Here is a 17865-nt window from a genome sequence, read left to right as displayed (position 1 = left end):
GAAGAATTCATTTGTGAAATGTTCATGAAAAGTCAAAGAAATAAAGGGTAGGAAATTAAGTTGCATCTTCCTTGGTATTACTAGGAGAAAAGGTGTATCAGGCAGTCACCACAAACACTCCAAGGTACAAAATTAAAGGTAAAAAAAACTTCTAAATAAGTGAGTGGATGATGTATTAAGAGGGAATTCTAGTATTTTGTCCTGAGTTTTTTTTGGGGATATTATTAGATCAAAATGTTTTACAGCTGCCTCAGCAAATGTTGGGTTTAATAATTGAAATATGATCCTTTAAGGAAAATGAGCCAAATCAAACTATGGCTATGACAATGGTTCTCAACTGGTGTGTCGGGACCAAAAGTGGGCTGTGGAGATATTTTCAATGGGTTTCAAATGTGTGCCAGGAAAAAATGTGACGAATAGTCTATGATGTATGAAAGCCCTAAGCAGTCATACAACCATCTATTATATTTTACTGTTTTGCCATTATAACAGGTATATTTGGATTGTTTTCTTGAGGGTTTGGCTTATTTACCTTATCCTTTGGGATAAAAAAGCTGGCTTTCACATGATAATGTGTTAATTTCTGAAGATCCCTAGAAAAAATTCATGGGAAATGGAGTTAAATAAAAAGTATTCATGTATGTCCTCTCAGGGCTTCTGTAATGATGTGCTTTTATTCAGATTGTTTGGCATGTCTCCATTCAGTCATATACTTCACTCCATCTAGTTGTATTTTTTTTTTTAATTAAAAAAAATATGAGTGGTTGAACATTTTCTTAAATATGGTTCAGTTTCTCATTGTAATGAGTCCGTAAGATAGACTAGGCAAAAGCCACTGATCAATGACACAAATAAACCCTCTCAGTGTTTAATGAAGCAAATTTAATGTGCTTTAATGTGGCATCACATCACAACCCCATAGATTAGCTACTACCATTACAGCTTATTTACCAGCCTATTTTCATGGCTGAAAACTGGAGCAGTCTCATAGAAACTCCAGATTATTTCGATGAAACTCAACTAATCTTTTAATAGTGTTAAAGTTATGAGGAGAAATAATGACGCCTACCCAAATATTGCAACCTGCCCTGGAATGGGACACCACAACAAACTAAAGACTTTATAAAGTCCATATTTATAGAGTATTTAGCAGACGTTTACAATTTTCAGACACCAGCAAGGGTACAGATGGAACTAACACCGTTCACGCTATGGTTAATATGGAGCCACAATAAAACCCAAAACAAGTGTCAATCCAACCGTCCTTAACGTTTCATATCCTGTTGTTCCGTGGGGTTTATCAGAATTACCTTTAAAAACGCCTTCAGTTTTCTCCAGTAAGCACGGAGCTCCACCTGACGCCGAAACATTGTCTGTATCTCAACGGTGAGTTAACGCGAATAAAAGACTCCAAAAGTACAGAGTGTTGAAATAGAGACGGGTGTTTTACCGTTTAAGTTAAGAAGCATGTAACTTTCCTGACTTAAATTACATGTATCGCGCTTATCATCTTCATCCGTGCCCGGAGACAGTTTTAACTAAACAGACAATAACGACGACTGGATAAAGTTTTCTGTTCAAATGAGCCCTCGTCGTCCTAAAGTTTGTTCCCAGAAAGCCCGAGAGGTAGAGAGACATTCAGCCTCTGCATGTCACTGCCCTCCTGCTCAGGTAATCAACAACAAGCTGCGGTGAGCTCAAACACACCACAAATGACATCGGAGACCTTTCAAAATAAAAGCACGCAAGATGTGGTTCAATACCTTCACTTTAGTCCAATAGTAATTTCTTTTGCTTAAGGGGAAATTTGATAGAAACGCCTTTCAGGATAATGCCAAAATACATGTTTGAGTCGTTACTTAACTTTAAGTTCCATGTTCTGTATTCAAATAGAATAAGTGACAAACCCTGATGCAAACAAGTAAATCTTTTTAACTCAGCACGCATATGTTGCACTTGTTGGATGGAGGTATTGCACCAATGTCCACGCTATCACACTATTTTGATGCAGTCAAGCTGGCCGTCAGCTACTCTCAGATCAGTGTTAAAAAGCGTTTTGGATTTATTTTAGATCCAGGAGCAAAATTTTGCTAACACAAGAATTGTGTAATAATGACGAACAGCAGACAGATGGAGGAACTAATCCTCATATCGTAATTGCAGTATTGACTTTAGTTTTTGCACATTAATTAAAGTTCCTCATATCATGCAGATCTATACTGTACAGGCAACAGGAAATTGATGCAAAAAAGCTCCAATACCAAAATAAAGAACGCCAGACTTCATCATAGCTGGTTATGCTGGTTTGGTCTGTGTAGACAGCTGTGCGGCCAAAAACAAACCGAGCTGCAGAAAACTTTGGAAATGGTCCTTTGTTTGGCTTAACCTGAAGGCTAGACTGAATTTCAGTCTTATTTCTTTTGCTTCTTTTCTGTGCAATTAAGTGTTTGACATTATAAAATAAAAGAGGTGCTTTTATGCACTAGATCTATGAATTAGATACTACAACCATTGTGGTGCTATTGGAAACTGTACTGCGGCACAGCAGTGTGTAAAGATGAATGGCAACAACAGCATGCTCTCAGTAAATTCAACCTAATATTTGTTTTATGTAGTTTAATCATTTTCAACAGCTTGGCTATGCATGTTGTACCTAGATGTGCCTACTTTTGCAGATGTCTTAGTACTTCACAATTTTAGTTAAATTTATAGGTTTGAAAGACAGAGGGAGGGGTGAATGGAGAGATGAAAAAAGTAATTAAATAATCAGATGTAAAAAAACGTCTGTGTTCTCACAGCGATGAATGAATACACTGCTAACAGATGAAATACAGCATTGTTTATGAAGTAAAGGATGGATTATGACAAACAGAAACACACTTACATCTGCACACTTCTCTCCTCTTTAAATCACCTGTCTTCTTACTGTAGTGCCCCAGGACTCACACTGCTAGTTGAAGGTAGGCAAATGTGTCCCATGTGGCCTGCATGATCTGACCTTAATATGTTCTGTGTGTCTTTACACCTTTACTTATGCTGTCCACTTGTGATCAGTCACTCAGAGCACATGGTGATACCAGCTGCACACAGGGCTCCGGTTATCACTGTATCTTTAGTACAAGTCAAAAAATACCGGTCAGAGGTTACAAAGTGTGTTTCTCTCACACAAACACAAAGAGAGACACATACCAAAGAAGTCTTTTGATAGGCCTGGCCTGGAGTGAGACGTGCCAGACGGGCTTCATAATTGGCTTTCAACTTCTGGTTCAAACGGGAAGCCTCTTCGATGGGTGTTAGCTCTCTGAGGTGGACAAAAAATACAGACAGGCCTTAGGTGTTGGGGCAAACACCTATTCCTGATCCTGTTGGCATCATACAAGTCAATATTTTGAGCAGTTTAGACCCAATGAAAGATTTCAAATCAGTGTGGTTGGCATTCCCATAAAAAGCTCAAAAAGTCCAAATGAATCACAGAAAAAATACAAAACAATTGTAGAGCAAGGATCCTTTTTCGATGTTAAAAGAATTCCAGAAGATGCCTATATCTAACAAGGATATAGATAAGATAATATGCTTTGAATTTCAATGTCTGTTAGCTGGCTATTTCCTCAAGTCCTAACAACACAGGAATGGTTTTAAAGGGCCCATCATATCTATCTTATGTTGCCTTTGTCCTCTCCTTTCAGAAAGGGAATTAAATGCAAGATTCGCAAAATTTACTCATTACCCAGCAATTATATTGTATTGTAGAAAATCCTCATGATTTTACATTTCATGTTCTATAAAGTCTGATCCAGACACTCTATAACATGGTACACATATTCAGTCTCCCATAATGAACTGTTTTAACTTTTTGGGAAAATATAAAAAAGGTGACAAATGACTGTTTGTAATCACCAGCCTTTATATATTGTCACAGCATGATTCTGTGAGTTAAATTTATAATACTGATATACATTTTTGTGTCTTTATACCTAAGACCAAAGAGAATTATGCTTGGGCATATCAAGTAGACAGTGGCAGGAAGCATAATTTTTATAACCTTGTGATCCTGAATTGAAGAGTCAAACCTTTTAATTGTATTTCCAAGCCGCATGCCTAAAATTAAGATAACTAAATCTAAGACATGAAAGAGTAGAACTCAGTTTGACCCAATCTAGCTGAAAACATTGTGCTCTCACTGGAAATCTGAAGAGACTGGTTCCTAGAAATCTCTGTTTATCTGTGCTTGTGTTGTTCTCTGTGGAGGATATCTGTCATTGAATGGAGCAATATTTGTATTCCCCTGATAAAAGCTGGCCCCTTACTTCTTGCAGGCATCCTGTGACTCCACCGTTTGTAATCGCTGGAAGATTTCAGGAGGCAGAAATGGGGAGAGTTCCCCACTACCATCTGACATAACCCTGCGGTGACCGGTCTTTGTTGGGCTGGTCACTTTACGCTCTTTGTCAACCAGAAAATCACATGGAGAAACTGTGAGAGCAGAGGTGAAACAGAGAACAAAAAGAGGTGATTGGCTTACAGACCAGAACCATGAGGATTTTGTTTTGTGACCCCCTAAGGAAGGCTCTTTTTTTTAGCAATGATTGCACAGTATGTGATTAGAGGAGATGTCTCTGATTGAGGGGGATATAAAGTATTTACCAGTGTTTAAAGCTGTGGTTTCAGTAGTGTGACTGGGCTCTGACAGGCTGGGCGGACAGACAGGGGGAGCAGAAGCAGTGTCAGGGTGGTTTGGGCTATCAGTGCTCTTCCCTATAAATGACTTGGCTCGCTCCAGACACTGCTCTGCCAGTCTCAACATTCGCTCAACCTCCACTGCCACCGTCTCACTCTCTTCTGAGGGCAGGGCAGACAAAAATATGAACAAAATGAAAGTTAGGAGGAGTATTTATGCTGCAAGATTCATCTAAAGCTGGACTTCTTATAAGCTCATCATGGAGTATTCTATAACTCATTTCATTTGGTTCAAACAATCTGATTAGTTTACATTGTTTCCAATGATTAACAACACTGACCATCACATGTAATATTTCACTAATTAAATGTTTTAGGTTTGTAATTCTATTGTCAACCTCATTTGATGTTACCATAGAGGTGGTGGTTGGTTGAATATCACAACCTTTAGGCCCATTAAAGAGACCAACCATCCCTTATGAAACTAGCTACTGCCAGACTGCTTCAGCTGTCAGATTATTCAGTAGACGGAACATATAGCTGCTTTTTGCAAACCCTTCTGACACTACTGGGGGTAGGAAAATTCATAGTTTCACAGAATTATTAAATATATACCCCTAACTTATAAAGTTAATCAAAAAGCCTCTAAAACTGTGTCCATAAAAAACTAAACATCATTTTTTCTACATAGGATTAATTGAAGGACTGTTTTAGGAGTGTCTAATGATCCAAATTTGAGTTTATATATACATGTATTCTAATACAGTACCTTTCACAATGCATATTTTAAGTGTTTTAAATTGATTTTGATTGCAATCTTAATCATTTTGACTGCTGTGTAAATTGTGGAAAGAGATTAGGGCTTAGTTATAACCTCCAACCATGCACACTTCCTCTCAGTTTAAACACTGACTAAAACAGTGTTGACTTCTAAAACAATGAGACTCTTTTAAGTGACTAAAAGTCAATAACATTGATGTTGTTGGAAATGTAGGCTACAATGGTGGAGTAAGCAGTTATCTTTAGCCACAGTTCCTCAAATTCCAAGTGACCTATATTACCAAAGTCAATTTATTTAACCAAAGATAAAACAGATGTTTGGTAGAGTAATGTGTTTCTGCATCCAGTGATATTTTCAAACCAGTCAGAGAGATGAGAATAAAAACATTCTTTAGTTTCCAACTTACTATAATATTGCAGTTCCTAAGTGTTGCCACTAGAGGTTGATAGAGAGCTAAGAATTTTTGATGCAGCTTTCAGGCTCTCAAAAAAGAGTGGATGGTAATTAATTTAGGCCAAAGCTTCCCAAAGTGAGGGATGGGGCCCCAAGTGGGCGCAAGAGCTACTGCAGATGGGCCACAAGAGCTCAATCATAGTAAATAACAAGCAGAAGTATTTTTTAATTGAAATCACATTTTAAATTATAATAAAATATAGATTGGGTGTTTACTGATTAGATGTTACAACCTAGACATAACAAAAAACATCCAGAAGATGGAATTTGTCACTTTTTTGTCATTTATTTTTTCTAATGTACAGAACTGGTGTCATGGTTTAACTAGTGCTGGAAGTGTTGTAAGCTGACTAGTCTACGCAATCCCTAGTATCCCATTACTGATGTATTCCTTAAAAGAACCTTTCAGCTCTTGAGAGCAAGATGAAGCATCTCCCAATACTATTTTATACACTTTAGGAATAACAACCCTTGTGTACTTTATGGTGCTGTGTTAGGATTATGGATTGGGGGCAAAAAAAGCAGCATGAGACAGTTCGATTTAAAAAAAAAAAGGCTGCCTTGTGTAAACGTGAGTAAAGTTACCGAAAAAGTATTGTTGAAACAGATTATATACATTTATCATATACAGTTACACAAAGCACTAATCAAAGCACATTACATACATTTGCAAAGCAAAAGTTATCTTTAATTATTTCACCACTCAGATCTTACTTTGTGATCCTGCTTCCTCCAAAAGTGCATGTGAAATGTAGTTGATAGTTCGAAGATATTCACAGTAAGCTTCCTGCAGACAGACAACAAACATGATGAATCTTAATATCACTGTGTATACAGTAAACATATCGACTACTAAAACATGGCAACAGTAGGAAGTGAAAACAAAAAATATAATGTGTCAATGTCACAAAATTTGCATAATCATATACACTTTATATTCATAAATACAACTTAAGCATAAATGTCAGTATTTAGAATGGGACTTTCTTCACAGAACAAAATTTACAACCTATTCATCATTGTTCAGATGCCTGACATTACTTACCTTTCTGTGTTGCCAGTTTCTCAGGTCCTTTACATACTCTGCATTTCCAAGGTACAGTAAAAGTCCTGCCCCTTATTTTAACACTTGCTTGGCTCAGTTTTGGCTGTAGTTATAGTACATGAAAAACGCAGGGCATATGCTACTGTTTACTACTAACCAATGATGATACTACAAGACTGTATGTAACCATAGTTAAATCATAAACCACACTAACTTTACACATTGTTTGATTAACACTAACCACCACATTATACTAAAAAGTATAACTAATATTTTTCCTCCTTGTTGGGAAAGCAGGAATGCATTGGTTAACATCGACATCAGCTGACATGAGCCCTGCTACTGATGTCAGTAGCTGATGTTTGTATATGGTGTTTAAAGCTGGCCTCTCTCCTCTGTGCATTAAGTGCAGCTGTGTGAGGGACATATTCCCACTGCTTCTAAGAGTGAAAATTACTCTCCAGATTTCTGACACTTATTTCCAAAGAAGTTAGTGGGATATTTAAAATGATAATTTAAAAAGATTTAGATGTTTTCCTCCTAGGGCTTCCTCCTTTTGATTACTCAGAAGTGTATTTTGCACAATTGGATCAAAGATTTACCACCCAGTGTTACACTTTGGTACAAAGAGATTTTTAACACGATGAGCTGTTTGTGAAGATCTGGTTACATTGTCTTCATTATTTACCCACAGAACAAAGAAAAAGTTGCTCTTAATGGGAAAGCATTTTTGTGACTGGAAAAAGACCTTTCTCAGAACATCTAATGCAAGATAAACAACATGAAAGGCTGATGGTGACTGGTTAAACTAAGCTTTTGTTGACATATGATGGGCTGCAAGCTTACATGACTTTGTTAAATACACAAAGAGATGAACATGACTGTTGCAGTGTATTTGTGTATTTAGGCTGATTCTGTGATGTCTTTATATCCTTTTATTACTATTTTAATTTTCTTTTTAATTTCGTTTTAAGGTTATTTGTGTATTAAGTGTGATATGAGGTCAAAGACATGCATGATATCTATTTCTTTTTACACTGCCTGATTATTAGGAATGGGGTATTATATTTTATATTCAAAACTTCCCTAAATGTGTTTTTTAAAAAAGCTAGCCTCTAGTGTCCTGAACTTCTGCTACAGAAAAGGGTTTCTTATTGGTCAGATCTGTTTTCATGGCCAAACAAGGCAGAAAAAGTTTGCAGAGTGGAAGTCTTGCACAATAAAGTAAAAAAAAAAACAAAAAAAAAACACAGGTTTTGGTAGCAGCAATTGGCTAAATTATTATTTTTAACCTTAAACACCAGTGTAAGTATAACTCCTGATTTCACAATCAGTGCATTTCTACTTCCCTCAGCAATCTAAATGGGGAAGGTTAAGTATTAGGAACAGTTTAACATAATGCAATCCAGTACACCACTATGAACCAAGTGACTTCAATAAGAAATGTAAAGTAGAATATCACCATTATGACTACTCTGGTTGAAGATTTACTTAAGTAAAGTACTGCTCTATAAATGTACTGAAGTAGAAGTAGAAAATATTTAATTTACAGTTTACTGTAATTACTACTAACCGAGTCGATACTAAAGCCGGGCAATGCATAAAAAACTTACATTAAACTGCAACATGTTCTACTACAATTTTGCAGAAGGTGTAATATTTCTGCGATTGACTGGCGACCAGTCCAGGGTGTACCCCGCCTCTTGCCTGATGACAGCAACCAAGTTTCAATATTTTCAGAACAGCTCTCAAAAACTCCTCTGTTCACATTACATTTTTCTTATCCAAAATGAGAACAAGCAATAAATGATCATTCCCCTCAATGAAATAATATAAGTCAAAATAATTGCATATAGATGTTTTTTTCAAAATTCTTCAGCCCCAGCCTTTCATACTGATGACACTTCACTTGTTTGGCAGAGCTTTGTTATATTACGTTTGTGATCGCTCACAAGGCTGTAATTTGAACATATCAGTCAATTTGCTACCATGTGACTGAAGTAGATAAATAAAAGTATGTATCCATATTTATTCATGCATCATCTAATTTCTTCCTAACATATAGGTCTGTCTTACAGTAAAGAAAAGTTCAAGCTTAATCTATCTAATACTGTGTTGGTTATAATGTAGAATAATTTATTACTTGTTTGTTGAAAATACATAAGGTGGGGAACTTAAATAATGACATAACTAATGGTATTGCAACATTGGAAACAAAGAAAGATCCTAACAGATTATGGATACAGATAACAGATGTTGAATCATCCTCTCGCTATGTACTACTTTGTAGTCAACATAGGAGGAAAAAGCACATGAGCATTGTATTCAAGTTACATTGTATTCTCTGGTTAAAACTTACTCAAGAAGAAGCAAATTACTGATTTCAAAATGTAAAAAAGTACGAACACCCAAAAAACTACTCAGTCACAGTAATTTGAATGAAGATAATGAGTTATTTTCCACCTCTGTTAACAAAAATTGAAATAATTAGTATCTTTATAGAATCACACATTAAACCATTCTGAGTATATCACTGGTATTTGCAGCCACATTTTTAAGTGTGACAATACATTTACCAGATGCACAGTACTGAAGCTATAGATTTCAGCCATCATAGGGATGATTATTATTATTACCCTTAATATAATTCTCGAAAATCATTGAGGTTTCCCTCATTTACAATGATGTTGAGATACAACACAGACACAATTAGAGCAAGTTAAAACAAGGCAAGAAAGTATGATCAGTGGAAAACAGTCTCACACACAGTGATGAAATTATTTGAGATCATCATCTTCAATTTTATAAGAGAAACAAGTGTTCATCAATCCTCAGACTGTGTTGTAAATTGTTCCACATTTTAGGAGCACAATAGCTGAAAGCAGATTTACCCAATTCAGAGTAAACTCTTGGGACCTGCAGCATTAAACAGTCAGTAGAGTATTATAATGTCCAGTGATGTCCAGTCCATGGGGCTTTTCTAGATTAGATTTCTCATCACTGGAGGAAGGCAGTTTACAACGAAAGTAACTATCTATCTTTCAATATCAAAACTATTCTTACAGTTTAAAAACATGGCAGCATAACTCTATAATACATATATCTAGTTATAGTTTTCTAGTAACCTTTCTTTCGATAATCATCCATACTTTTTAACACAGTCTCTAGGAATTAACTATAAGTAAAGTGAGAAGTCGCTTCATTAAGATTAAGGTACGGTCTAAACACTAAATAAGTAATCTATTATATAGTATATAGTAATTTTCCAGTCTTAAAATGACTATAAAGTGTGGTGTTTAAAGGTAGGTTTATTTAAGGACCGACCGTTAAACAGGACATCACATCCTGTAGTGACAGCCTAGCTAGCTAACCCACTGACAGCTCCCGCCCCTCTCCGCATGTAAACATCTCCTCTGTCAGCTTCCTGTGAGCTTATAACAGTCCTGTCGTTGTTGTTACAAAGAGGCTGTGTATAATCCTACCTTGTGTTGGTTCCCACCGTCCAGCTGAATGGCAACTTTTGCCATTTTCATGGCATTTTGAAGGGGCTTTACCCCAGTGTCAACAGTAGCCATGGTGAGTCAGTTTTTCTTCTTCGTGGGTTTGATTGACGAACTACATATGAACTTTAAAGATGCAATGCGCCACCTACTGTTTCGGAGTAAACAGCTTTTTACAAGGTAAACAAAGTCCTCTGTATCTGATGCTGACTGTCCCCTGTCTGTCTAGTACCGCGGTTTTCAACGGATGTAGCTTCGGACCCACGACTGTTTCTTTAATGACAAATCTCAACCAGTCATGTTTATCTGATGAAAAAATAATCCATTGTGGACCCTAAATCAGTGGTGGGCAACTGGTGGCCCGGGGGCCACATGTGGTCCTCCGCTTCACTCACTGTCGCCCGAAAGTTAATTTCAAATATATAGGAATTGTTGAAATTAGGAAAGCATGATCAAATCTACCATGGGAACATAAGAAAGAGAAACATTTCTATAATAATAATCTTCAATGTTGGTGAGCTTTACTTTTAAATGTACCTTGTTAGATTACTGCGTTACATACTTGTTTCATTACTGAATTACCTACTGATAAAAGTAGCATGTTAGAGTACTTCTGCGTTACCAAATATCAAAACCCTTAAAGCTCTCTTTCCATCTTAGCAAGAAATTAGAGATATAATTGTCTTTTGTTGACAATGTAAAAATCTTTTGTATGCATTATTAAATGCGCTTTTCTAAGACTCTGTAAGTAAAACATTCGATGACACCATTAACATTTATGTGCATTGCACTAAAAACACTTTATACTGGCTTAAATTCTGTGTTTAAAAAGTATTACTATTTGCATGATGAGAGTATAATATTTGTTCCTTTTGTTAGATTTAAAGTAATTATAAATGTTTAACTGAGCAAATCACTGAGCATCATTGTTCCACACCATCACACTGCCTCCACTAACATCAGCATGGCATTCTCTGCGTCTTCTCCACACTTTGACCCTACAATCCATCTGTTGCAGGCTGAATCAGGACATCGCTAAACATAACAGTTGCCAGCCAGGCAATAAAATAAGCTGTTTTGCACTGGCAAAGAATATTAAACAGATTCTTCATTAGCCCAGCCCACATACTCAGCTCTGCTGCTCATCACACAAATGCATGTTCCTAATAACCATGCAAAGCAGATGGATACAGTTTTTCATGTTTTTCACTGGCGAATCCATCTTGCAATGCTCCTGTTTGAACCGTTTGGACCCGGTTAGAAATGAACAGGACCAATCAGCAACGAGGGGCAGTACTTTTGGGCGCGGCAGAGTCATGACGTAAGCAAGCAGCAACAAGAGGTCAGGGCAATTATGGCAGAAGACATGTCATGAATGCTGCTAAAGCGTCAGTTTTATCAGAACTTGACGACATTTCTTCTTCAAAAGAAGAATAAAGAACAGCATTGAGTTGTTTTCTTTTCATAAATGACAAAAGTCTTGTACTGACATCTACAGTCGCCATGATTCTCGTTATGCAGTTCTGTATGGAGTTTACTCCTTCGGTAGGGGTGCAGCATGGTAGTGGCTACATCATTTGTTTTGTTGCTGTGATTGGCTCATAAAGATCACCCTCCGAGTTTTATTTTCAAAGGCTCTGCCCTTTTCCAAACGCTGTCTATGAGTGGTTTACCAGATGGATGTGTGAAACATCATCCATCTGGCGTTCCAGGTTATGTTCCTTATGACATTAAAAGGGGAAACAAACAGGCTTTTCAACAGTATAAGATTTATTGCCAAGAAGCACTGTTACAACAACGAAATGATCCAAACACAAATTTCATTACTTTTTGTGCTAAGTTTACCTTTTAAAGTGACATTTAACTTTTCTGATGCGTTTTCCAGTAATTCTCAGTGAGGAAAAACTAGCTGGCCATGCCATCTTTCCTGTGGTGAGGATTACTGAGGTAAGACTGTTGATGTAAAGCACAAAGACAAATATACATGGACGCCTTTGTAGACATCTCCTCTGAGTCATGATGACAGAGACAATTTTCTGCTGTGGTATATTTTTTAGTTTAAAAAATAGAAACAGATCAAAGCAGATTCAACAGCATTCACGGCATGAACTGAAAAAAAAACAAGGACTACTCTATTTTTATTTGCTTTTGACTTGCTTTAACATTTTACACAACATGAACTTACAATTTTGAGTGCAAACCTTTGTTGATGAACTGTTATCAAAGTCTCTTTATTAATGATTTTATTTTCACCATGTGTATAATAGCCTATAATAGCCATGAACTCCCACCACCGCCACAGAAACTGGAACCTTATGTAGCACGATTCTCTATCTCTGAAATGATAAGCTGTCCCATATAAATAACTTTAAAAAGACTCAATAAAATCAATCCGAAATATGAGCAAAAAATTACATATTTGCCAATCTTTCTTTTTTATCTCTTTCAATCTGATATTTATGAGATCATTTGTTTTTTCAGCCCCTGTAAACATTTAACTCTTCACACTGAAATTAACACCTGAATCATTTTCAAGATCTGTAATATAAGTTTTTGATTTTGCTTTTGTCTGATACTGCTGTTTTTAACTAATTCAGATAAGCTAAAGCTAGCAGGATGTAGAGTAGGTGTTATGAAGTGTTGCTCTTGTCTCTTTTTGCCTTCTCTTTCAGTGCAGTCCCTCCCATCTCATCTGCTGAAGCTTATACTGTAACTCCTTCAGAAAAGTCATTGGTGTCTCTCACTAGTCTCCTTCTTAAGCAGTCACTCAGTCTGCCAGGATGGCCTGATCTAGGCAGATTTACATATGTGCCGTACAGTGTTAATTACGTTGACTAAAACTGTCTGTCAACAGCCTTTTTTTTTCATAACAAAAGCTAGACTAAAACTAACAGAAATAGATCTGTGACAACTAAAACTGACAAAAAATAAGTTTAGTTTTTGTCAAAATGACTAAAAGTAGACAAAAATGTAATTTAGTTTTTGTTGGACATTCAAAATCTGTGATTTTTCTCCACTGTGGGTAAATCGGTCAAATGCAATGCATCTGTAGCTATTCTGCCTCTTAGGTGTAGAAAGCAGGGACCCCAGGATTGGCAGGGTGCAGAGAACATACTACTATGATTTGGTAGCAAATTTAGGCAAGAAAATAAATGCTTGGATTAAAAGTAAAGACTAAAATTTGAGGACTTTTTATGGACTAAAATTAGACTAAAATGTTTTGAGTTTTCATCGGCTAAAACTAGACTAAAACTAAAAAGGGTAGAAACGACCAAAATGGGACTAAAACTAAAATGCTTTTCATTTAAAGACTAAAACTAAAACTAACATTAAAATAGCTGCCAAAATTAACACTGGTGCCATATCCCTTTGATTTGGCACCAGTGTGTTCTTTTGTCTTCATGGTGTAATGGTAGCCAGGAATACTGATCAACCAGTGACTTGACCTTCCAGACACAGGTGTCTTTATACTACAGTCATTTGAGACACATTCTCTGCAATCAGGTGATCCCCATTTCTCTAATAGTGAGACTACTTCACTTTGACATTTCAGTGTTTTTTTTTTGTTTGTTTGTTTGTTTGTTTTGTCAAAAAGCTAAATTATATTTATTGATTACTGTTTAATTTATAAATTCAACAAAATGGTAAAACATCCAAGGGGGTGGATGCTGCCCAACTGAGTTTCATATGGTGTTTTGGCTCTTTTAGTTAACCTGCTACCTTATTTCAACATGTTGCTGGTGTGTTTGAGTTTGAGTCCTGGTTATTTTTATTCAGTTTAAAGAGGCTGTAGCTCCCTCCAGTTTAGCCCAACAAACACTCTTTGAGTCTGATGCACTGGTAACTCGATATCATCTTGGCCCAAAAAAATCTTGTCTGTCACTTTTGTCTCTACCATGTAAATAAAATTCATCAGAGTCAGCACGAGAACTTGACTGAAAAGTTTTATTTAGCTACAATTTTTAACAGGTTGCTGAAGACAAAAATCAGCAATACAAAAAGACTTGAAGTGGAGAAAGTGCGTAATCTTAAATTAATACATTCCTATAAGATATCAACATGTTCCTAAAACTTTAGAACAAGTCTTGATACTTCGGTCCTGCAAACCAGGAATGGAGTAATGCGTGTCATCTTCAGGGCTACTGACTGCTGCCTTCAGTGTTATAGAGCTGATTGTAGACATTTTGAGCCCACTCAAAACTCTGTCTGTAGCAGATCTGTCTTCCTCTGGTGGTCTCCAGACTGTAAAACAGAAACAGGAGAAAAAAGTAAATCAACACCTGTAATAGAAATCAAGTCAACTAAACTTGCTTCCCTCATTTGATGGTAGTAGACTGTGTTAGTGTCACATAATCACTTGCAAACGAGGCTCAAAAACGAAGACAATTCACCTTCTTTTGTTAGTGCTCTGTATTATAACTCATCACTGAATCTAGTACCTGCAGAAGTCTGTCTACCATCCATCTTTTTATAATATTTTTAAAGTATTATGAGAGAATATTTTGGACCAACTTACATGAAAGCCTTGTGCTCACAGGAGCTGTGGGTCTTGGTAACATTCAACACAAACAGTGGTGGAACTCGCCTCTCAGAAAATTTAAAGCAGCACTTTCCAGGTGCTGTGCTGCTCAAACCTTCAGCTGCGAATGTTGAGAAATCAAGTCAGTACAAACGTGTATGTAAGTAAACACTGAAGATAATTAGTGAAAAAACTAAGATCACTCACGTATGGCATCGCAGCAGCAGATGGCAAGCAGCAGGAGTCCCAGACTGAAGCAAAGAGTCTTCATGATGCTGACAGGCTAATGATGATGATGGTGGTGATGAGGATGTTCTTCTTCTTCTTCTTCTCTCTTTGCTCTGATGGACTTGGGGTGCTGCATCTGATATATATCCAGTCCACTGTGGAACTGAAATATGCGTGGTGTCAGGTTTCCACCCAAAATTGATCCAGCCATTAGACAACCTATGGGGCAGAAATTCCCCCGCACCTCCCCTGCTTTCCACTATGACAAAGTCATCAGCTTCTTGTGTCTGGTTGTGAGGAAGGAAATGACAGTAAAGACAGCCTCCTTGTGTACTTCACCTCCCCTTCCACACAAAGAGGAAGAGTCCATTAATTTTTACCTTATATGAGTCTTCGTGTGCATTTAGATGCTTATCATGAAGGTTAATGTTTTCGTTTCCTGTTTTTCATTGGTTGACGATAGTCTAAATTTAGTGGCAATGACTCTGTTTGACCTAAAGAGCATGCAAGACTCTCAGAAACAAGATTCACACATACCTCAAGAAAAGACATCTTTAATGACCGAATGGCTGCATCATGGTAGGTGACAGATGAGACAATTTCCTGTGACCTAAAGATAAAGGCTTCTTTTCTTTCACAGCAAATATTTATGTGGATATTCATGAATGGATGGATGGTTGGATGGATATGGATGGATTGATGGATGGATGGATGGATGGATGGATGGATGGATGGGTTGAAGTATGGATGAATGGATAGATGACGATGGATGGATGGATGGATGGATGGATGGATGGATGGATGGATGGATGGATGGATGACTAGATGGATGGATGGATGGATGGATGGATGGATGATGGATTGAAGTAAGAATGAATGGAAAGATGATGGATGGATGGATGGATGGATGGATGGAAGTATGGATGAATGGAAAGATGATGGATGGATGGACTGATGGATGGATGGATGGATTGATAATGGATGGATGGATGATGATGGATGGATAAATGGATGGATGGATGGATGGATGGATGATTGGATGGATGGATTGGTGGATGGAATGATGGATGGATGGATGGATGGATTGATGATGGATGGATGGATGGATGGATGGATTGATGGATGGATGGATGGATGGATGATTGGATAGATGGATTGGTGGATGGAATGATGATGGATGGATGGATGGATGGATGGATGGATCGATTGATGGATGGATGGATGGATTGATAGATGATTGGATAGATGGATTGGTGGATGGAATGATGATTGATGGATGGATGGATGGATGGATGATAGATCATGGATGGATGGATTGATGGATGGATGGATGATTAGATGGATGGATGGATGGATGGAATGATGATGGATGGATGGATCGATTGATGGATTGATGGATCAATTGATGGATTGATGATTGGATAGATGGATTGGTGGATGGAATGATGGATGGATGGATGGATGGATGGATGGATGGTTGGATTGATGATGGATGGATGGATGGATGGATGGATGGATGGATGGATGGATTGATGGATGGATGGATGGATGATTGGATAGATGGATTGGTGAATGGAATGATGATGGATGGATGGATGGATGGATGGATGGATGGATGGATGGATGGATGATAGATCATGGATGGATGGATTGATGGATGGATGGATGATTAGATGGATGGATGGATGGATTGATGGATGGATGGATGATTGGATGGATGGATGGATGGATGGATGGATGGATGGATGGATGGATGGATAGATTGATGGATTGATTGCATGATAAGATGGATGGATTGATGGATGGATGGATTGATGGATGATTGGATAGATGGATTGGTGGATGGAATGATGATGGATGGATGGATGGATGGATGGATGGATGGATGGATGGATGGATGGATGATAGATCATGGATGGATGGATTGATGGATGGATGGATGGCTAGATGGATGGATGGATTGATGGATGGATGGATGGATGGATTGATGGATGGATGATGGATGGATGGATGCATGATTAGATGGGTGAATGGATGGATTGATGATGGATGGATGGATGGATGGATGGATGGATGATGGATGGATGGATTGATGGATGGATGGATGGACGGATGGATGGATGGATGGAAAGATGATGGATGGATGGATGATGGATGGATGGATGGATGGATGGATGGATGGATGGATGGATGGATGGATTGAAGTATGGATGAATGGATGAATGGATTAATGATGGATGGATGGATGAACAGAAAGATGATGGATGGATGGATGGATGGATGGATGGATGGATGATGGATGGATGGATGGATGATGGATGGATGGATGGATGGATGGATGGATGATGGATGGATGGATGGATGGATGGATGGACGGATGGATGGATGGATGGAAAGATGATGGATGGATGGATGATGGATGGATGGATGGATGGATGGATGGATGGATGGATGGATGGATGGATGGATTGAAGTATGGATGAATGGATGAATGGATTAATGATGGATGGATGGATGAACAGAAAGATGATGGATGGATGGATGGATGGATGGATGGATGGATGATGGATGGATGGATGGATGATGGATGGATGGATGGATGCATGGATGCATGGATGGATGGATGATGGATGGATGGATGGCTAGATGGATGGATGGATGA

General features: G+C 37.6%; 2 protein-coding genes across 3 annotated transcripts in view; both read right to left on the bottom strand.

Moving 5' to 3' along the window:
* Positions 1 to 10569, bottom strand: part of vps9d1 (VPS9 domain containing 1) — a 38085-nt gene extending 27516 nt beyond the window's left edge. The window contains exons 1-5 of one of the 2 annotated variants that reach the window (XM_041795707.1): positions 10439 to 10569; positions 6626 to 6698; positions 4645 to 4839; positions 4308 to 4473; positions 3190 to 3301 (exon numbers count right to left, since the gene is read on the bottom strand). In XM_041795707.1, the coding sequence (XP_041651641.1) occupies positions 3190 to 3301; positions 4308 to 4473; positions 4645 to 4839; positions 6626 to 6698; positions 10439 to 10531 (639 nt within the window). In that variant the 5' untranslated portion in view covers positions 10532 to 10569. The remainder of the gene's footprint in view (positions 1 to 3189; positions 3302 to 4307; positions 4474 to 4644; positions 4840 to 6625; positions 6699 to 10438) is intronic. The other variant, XM_041795708.1, reaches the window with a different exon arrangement.
* Positions 10570 to 14580: 4011 nt separating this feature from the next.
* LOC121515790 (C-C motif chemokine 4-like) overlaps positions 14581 to 17865 on the bottom strand; it is a 6432-nt gene continuing 3147 nt past the window's right edge. The window contains exons 2-3 of the mRNA XM_041796768.1: positions 14973 to 15096; positions 14581 to 14698 (exon numbers count right to left, since the gene is read on the bottom strand). Of these exons, the coding sequence (XP_041652702.1) occupies positions 14596 to 14698; positions 14973 to 15096 (227 nt within the window). The 3' untranslated portion in view covers positions 14581 to 14595. The remainder of the gene's footprint in view (positions 14699 to 14972; positions 15097 to 17865) is intronic.

Source organism: Cheilinus undulatus, linkage group 9, assembly GCF_018320785.1.
Source record: "Cheilinus undulatus linkage group 9, ASM1832078v1, whole genome shotgun sequence".
NCBI classification, from domain to species: Eukaryota; Metazoa; Chordata; class Actinopteri; order Labriformes; family Labridae; genus Cheilinus; species Cheilinus undulatus.
Note: the sequence above shows the minus strand (reverse complement) of the source record. Positions and strands in the feature narration are given on the sequence as shown.